The sequence below is a fragment of the Manacus vitellinus genome, unplaced genomic scaffold (assembly GCF_001715985.3).
Source record: "Manacus vitellinus isolate BGI_N305 unplaced genomic scaffold, ASM171598v3 scaffold_47_pilon, whole genome shotgun sequence".
NCBI classification, from domain to species: domain Eukaryota; kingdom Metazoa; phylum Chordata; class Aves; order Passeriformes; family Pipridae; genus Manacus; species Manacus vitellinus.
The window spans coordinates 4,750,743-4,757,380 of record NW_021940585.1 but is presented as its reverse complement, the minus strand read 5'-3'; the positions used below and the strand labels follow the sequence as shown (position 1 = coordinate 4,757,380).

General features: G+C 47.1%; 1 protein-coding gene across 1 annotated transcript in view; it reads right to left on the bottom strand.

The window, feature by feature from the left end:
* The window catches only part of PIK3C2B (phosphatidylinositol-4-phosphate 3-kinase catalytic subunit type 2 beta), a 33,680-nt gene continuing 27,042 nt past the window's right edge, over positions 1-6,638 (bottom strand). Inside the window, exons 16-17 of the mRNA XM_029962497.1 lie at positions 5,677-6,633; positions 1-2,824 (exon numbers count right to left, since the gene is read on the bottom strand). Coding sequence (XP_029818357.1) covers positions 2,612-2,824; positions 5,677-6,633 — 1,170 coding nt within the window. The 3' untranslated portion in view covers positions 1-2,611. The remainder of the gene's footprint in view (positions 2,825-5,676; positions 6,634-6,638) is intronic.

Here is a 6,638-nt window from a genome sequence, read left to right as displayed (position 1 = left end):
TTATCTTGCAAATATCTTTATTACAATTTACAGATTAGTTCTGAATAGTTTATTATGTACAGAAATAGAACTTTAGATATAAAAACCCAACAAACTCGACACAAATCAAGTAAAATCTGTATAAAGCCAATGCTGAAGGTTTTCTAAGTTTTCTCTAAATTATACAAAAATAAAATCTGCTCATCACAGTTTTGATTTAAAGTCCTACAAGTGTTATTTTTACTGTCTCACCCCAAGCACTGACACATGGACACGGCCTGAACGACCAGTTTAAGGAATTTTCTAGGGAAGAAAGGGTGACACCGAGTTCTAAAAGATGTTTATGGTGATGAATTTAGTGTTAATTCCCTCTCACCTTACACTGGATCCTTGGAAAACGTGAGGTTGGAGCAGTGGAAAAGCTCACCCGAGCAGGTGGGAAGCAGCAGTGGGAGTGCTGGACACACTTCAGGATGGGTAAAAGCCATTTTTCCAGTGTTTAAGCACTTTGGGAGCAGCAGTTGTTGATCTAATTTACCCATAATTTATCAATTCTGTTTGTTCCCAGGGACAGGTTTTTCCAAGGCTTTTTGCAGGTGTTCATTCCCACCACTCCAAAGCTCCTCACAAAGCACCAATAAAAACGAGCTGTCCACGAAAAACTGAAGCACCAAGTTCTCCAAGATCAAAGACATTGGGAAATTCATGGAAAAAGGGCTGTAGTGTGACTTGCCAGGAGCAGCAGGTTTGTACTGATCACACTGACCATAAACCAACAAATCCCTTCTAATTCCACGTTTATCACCCCTTTTCCCTAAGCTGAAAAGCAGATCCAACATGAGACAGCAAAATGGGCTCCTAGAAATTCCGAGATGATTTCCCAGGATTTGAGGGCCTGATCAGAATTTACAATTTCACAGCTGGAATTTTTTTGTAGGAAAAGAGAATCAAATTTTTTTTTTGGGGGGAGGGGGAAGATGGAAACCAACATTGCTGCATTGCCTTCATGCAGCCCCTCTGAAATGCTGCAGGAATTTTTGGCTGGATTTGAAGTTTACACAACTCTGCTGTAATTCAGCAAATCCTCTGAATTTTCTAAGTGCAAACACAGCAAATCAATTTTTAAAAACCTCAGAAGTGCAAGGAGATTAAAGCATGAAGCCAAAAAACTCGGAAATTTTTGAGTCAGAATTAAGACCTGGCCAAAATGACCCCACAGCAAAGCAGAAAGTAAAGCCCTGGGGAGAAGCTTTTCCCTCCAGGGAGCTGTGATTTTTCTTGCAAATTAAAAACTGAAACGATTCATCACAAATTTAAAGTACTTTTAAGGTTTCTCCCCTACAAAAGGGAAATGATTCTGCTCAGCTGAACAAACAAACAAACCAAGCAGCAACTCATTTATTTTTTTCACCCATTTTGGTGCAAACAGACAGGAATTCTTCCAGTTTGGGGCTCTGGGTGACCTCACACCTGCTTGGCCAACAGGTCCAAACACCCCCCTCCAACAGTGCTGCTCTTTATCTTAACTGAACTAATTCAATATTTGAAGTTAGGAATATAAATCAGGAGTGCTGTCCTTCCACCAAGGAGCTCAGCTTTCCACAGGTGGAATGTTGTTTGTCCCAGGTGACCCAGTGCAGACACACAGAGTGTTAATACTGGCTTTTGGTAAAGAACACGGTGATTTGCTGCCTTCAGATTTCCTTAAATCAGAGATAATTCTCCTTAAAAGTACCAGAACAAGCAGGCTGGATACAAGAATCCACCACAATCTCTATTTTAAAGCAGAATTATAGCAAAGTTATTCTTAGAGTAAATAAATAATTAGGGACTAGTTCCCTTGCGTGGCTCCCTAAATTCAAACATCACCCACAGCCTCCACGTGTGCCTTGAAGCTTTAATTATTGATTGGGATGAGAAACTTCCCTGCCTTAAAAGGCAAGAAATGTGGTGCACAAGCAGCCAGAACCCTCTGGAATAGTCCTGGCTCAAGGTATTATTTAAATAAGTCAAACCAAAGGGTTTGTGATGCACCAGAGCTCCCCCAGTGTGCCTGACTGAAACATTGACATCAAAATGCTACATAAACACTCAAAACACTGGATTCCATGCAAAACTGGGATCTAGAAGGAGGGATTCACACAGTTAAGTCAAAGTTATTAGAGAACAACATGTGAGACTTTTGTACAAGGTGGAGAACAACGAGAAAACACCACGACTCTCGGGAAACTTTAAATCAAAACTGCAATACCAGGGGCTGAGCCCCATAAATATCTCCTTCAAAATAGGTTTTGCTTTTTTTTCAAAGTGCAAAAATCCAACTAAACAGTCACCACTTCCCAACAGACGGCAGACAAGGCATTTTTTTTTTTTTTGGAATGCATTTCACCTAAAGCAGTCTGGGTGTCAAGTGTTAATCAAAAGGAATGAGACTGGACCACTCTCACCCTCCAGGATTTCACCTGGATATCAAAATGGGACACTCAGGGATATTTGCAGGCTGAATACACAAAAACTGGGACAATTCCAATCCCACTTCTCTCCCCATTCCAGAATAGCACATGCAGCTGCCACTTCTTGTGTAGGTGTTCATGGGTGTTTTAGGGTCACACAGCTAAGGTGGGGTAAGGTGCTAGAAGGGATCAACCCTCTGGGAGGAGCTTTCCTGGAGTCTGTGGAATACTCTCTGTCTATGCTCTGAGGTGAAGCAGTATCCTATGGCTTCCTCTGTCTCCTGGATCCGTTTCTGGAACCTGCATCCATCTCGTGCCATCTCCTCCCAGGGTCCTTTCCGATCCTCCTCGCTGCTTATGTAATACTCAGTCACTTTTTCAAGGAAGGTGACCTGGAAAAAGCAAGTTATTTAGTAAAGAGTTCACCACTCGTGCAAAAGGAACTTCACATTTTTACGTAGATTGTTTGTTTTTTTAAAAAACAGAAGTTATTAAACACTTTGAATAGCAGAAAGCCTCAGAAACCTGTTCAGAGAGTAGGTTTAGTGGGATACTGGGAAGGAATTCTTTCCTGTAAGGGGGATGAGGGGCTAGAATGGATTTCCCAGAGAAGTTGTGGCTGCCCCATCCCTGGAAGTGCCCAAGGCCAGGCTGGATGGGGCTTGGAGCAACCTGGGCTGGTGGAAGGTGTCCCTGCCCATGGCAGGGGGTGGCACTGGGTGATCTTTAAGGTCCCTTCCCACCCAAACCAGGCCATGATTCCCTGTTCCTGCCAGGTCTCTGCCCCATCTCAGCTTTAAAAATCAACCTCTCAGCTTTAAAATCAACCAGTTGCTGTCTTGCCTTGACCAAAACAGTGCTCAGCTACTACAGAGTTACTCAACTGCTGCCCAAGAGGCCCCTCAGAGCCGAGGACACGTCACACCATGTCCCCTGTGTGGTGACACCCTCGTGACACGGGGCTGTCACCTCACACAGGTCACTCCAGGGCTGTGAACGTGCTCCAGCCAACAGTCTGGATTGCTGGAGATTACACAAGAACGTTAAAAAAAGGCACAACCATTGTTGTGTGGAGTAAAGAGTCCTGTGAGTCACCACAGATAAGGAAGCAACACTCATCCCCCTGTGACTGCAACAACCCCCTGCTTCCAGCTGCTCTGCAGTTCCAGGGGGTTAGTTCACACAGGGAAATTAGCTCAAAAGGCACCTTAAAAGACCCAGGAAAACTTTCACTCTTGGCTATTTTTAAGAGGCACTCAGCTATTTTAAGAAAATAAAGGGACTTACAGACTCAGGCTCTATGCTTGGCAGTGTTTAAACTACGGCTGTAATAAGGATTTAAGTCCTTCTGAGTAAACCCAGCCTGTGTCAGGCTCCTGCTGAACTTTGTGCTGCTCTGCATTATGAAAAGGTGGACAACTGAAGGATAAACCAGCTGTCAGCACCTCTCACACCAGGGCTGGTTCCCGAGGACAAGCACACACTGTCACCACAGACAACTCCTGGAATCAGCAAAACACTTGGAGAGGCACAAAAAACCTCCATTCCTGGGATTTATTAACACAGACCCCTGATTTCACCCCCAGCCCATGATGACACAATGAGGAGTGTGGGGATTGCTGTCTGTGGCACAGCCATCTTCCAGCCTTCCCAGAAAACAGAGACACCAGCTATGGAATCCCAGACTGGTTTGGGTTGGGAGGGACCATAAAGCTCACCCAGTCCCACCCCCTGCCCCGGGCAGGGACACCTTCCACTATCCCAGGTTGCTCCAAGCCCTGTCCAACCTGGCCTTGGACACCAAACAACCTCCAGAAACCATCTAATCCTGGTGCAGTGATCCCAAATTTCTGTGGGAGCAGGGCCATTGGATCCACGTGCCCTCACAGCGTGTCCATGTCCTGCTCCCTCGTGGGGGAAACAAACCCTTTATGGTTTCCAGACATCAATCCTGCACAGTGCCAGACAGGAACAGCCTCGAGCTGGAGGAATGACCTGGAGAATTCCTGGGAACACCTCAGCATTCCCTCGGTTTTCCTGGCCCTAATTAAGCACCTGCTTTAGGAGCTGTTACATCAGCCTTCCCACCTTACAGCGTTTTTACATCAGTCTGAGCCACCCTGGGGCACAACCAGGGCTGTGACGTCAGGTGGGATATTGCAGCCACATCATCCTTCTTTCACCATGGCCTGGCATTGCAGAGCCAAGAATTCCTGCTGCTTCTGCACCCCTGGGACACCCCTGGGCAGGGCCCAGCACTGCTCCCTCCCCGTGTCCTTAACCTAAATTAAGGGAGAAACCAAAGGTCTCTGCTGTAAAAGCACTAAAACAGGAATTATACAGGTTTTCTATTTTGATGACTTGTTACACCACGAGCCATTTACTCATATGAATGTTTGAGGTATCAACACTCAGACATCACACCTGAAAAACCACCCTGGACATTTGCAGCACCACAAAACTGGGGAGAGGATGAATTGCTATTTACCTGCATCCTGGCACAGGTATTACAGGGTTTTTAACACCCAAATTCTTCAAAAAACACGTTATATTTCCAGTTTGGTCTCAAAAGTCCAGTTCCTGAATACATCCCTTTTATAAACAACTGCTGAACTATAATATAAAATACTCCCTGAAATGGAAATGGGAATATTACCACAGTTTGTATGGAAACTTCAGTGGTCAACTGAAGCATGTTTTAACCATATGCCAGCTGTCAACGTACATTAACACTCAACACATGTGTGACACACCCAACACACGTGTGACACACCCCACACGTGCTAAACGAGTTCTTCCTACTCCAGAACACGTTAAGAAGCCTGCTCGGGTTACAAAAAAAAATCCCTAAATGTTTAAAACCAAATTCCTCCCCACAGAAACTGGTGCTTTCCAGGAAAGCACATCACAGCTCTGGAGTTTCTCGGGGAAAATCGGACGCCACAGCGCTGGAGTTTCTCTGATGACGACACCACGTTACACCCCAGACTGAGAAGAGAAACCGCATCTTAAAAGGAAAATTTAACTTCAAGTCTACAAAAGAAACTTTTGACAAAATTTCCCATCACGTGTCGAGGATGAGGCACAAAATTCCAGGGAAATAATTAGCACGTAAGCTCATGGAGGCAGATCTGGAATGCTGGAATGACCTCACCCACTCCGTACTGCTCGGAGCAATGTGGGTTTGTTGTGAGTGTTTTTTTTTTGCAGCCCCGAAACACACGAATGTAAAACAAGAATATACCTTTTTCCGCTTGGAATTCGCAGCTTTCTCGCCGGACAGAATCCCACGGTGCCCCAAGTCACCGAGCCCACAGCTGCGTCTCTCCAGCTGTACCCGGCACACAGTGAAGTGCTCGGCAGGGACCGAACTCGGCGTCCCTTTTTTCTCTGCGGTCTGAAAGGCTGCCGTGAAATTTAGAGGGTTGTATGGATCGTCCGAGGTACAGAACGAGTTCCAAAGTTTCAAGCTTTCTGCCTCATCCACGCTGCCACAGTCCCACTCGTCCTCCTCTTCAGAACTATGAGCAGAGCCTGAGGAGGATTCTGCCCACGAATCTTCTTCTTCTTCTTCTTCCTCCTCTTCCACATCCGACATCTCCCTTCCCGGATCGCTGGAAGATGTCTGAATGGTGGCTGTGAAGTTCTGAGGGTCGTAGGGATCCAAACTATAGAAGGAATTCCAGAGGTGAAGCCTCTCCCCGTCCTGGCTGCCGGCCTCTGAGTCCGAGGGAAGCTCTTCGCTGTCGAACCCGTCATCGTCATCATCATCACCATCATCATCCCAATCCTCCTCACCCTCACTCTCCTCCCCGCTGAAAACTCCCCCGATGATATAATCGATTAATTTATTCGCACACGCAGGTCTGGTCGAAACCGGGAGGTTTTGCTCTGTGTCCGAGTCCTCACCATCCCCTACAGGCAACACTTCCTCCTCCTCCTCCTCCTCCTCCGCATCCCGGACCCCCTCCTGCTCCACGGGCTGTCTCCCTGGATCCTCGGGCTGCTCCAGCTGCCCGGCACCGCCCCGCTGGTCCCAGTGCCCCGCAGCTTCCCGGCGAACGTCCCTGTGCTGCTGCTCCTCCTCCAGGCTGTGGTAGCCGTGGTCGGGGTCGGGCACGGGCAGGTGCCAGCGCTGGAGGAACGCCAGGCGCTTGCTGCGGAGGAACTCGACCTCGGGCACGGCCTCGGCCCGCAGCGGCTGCG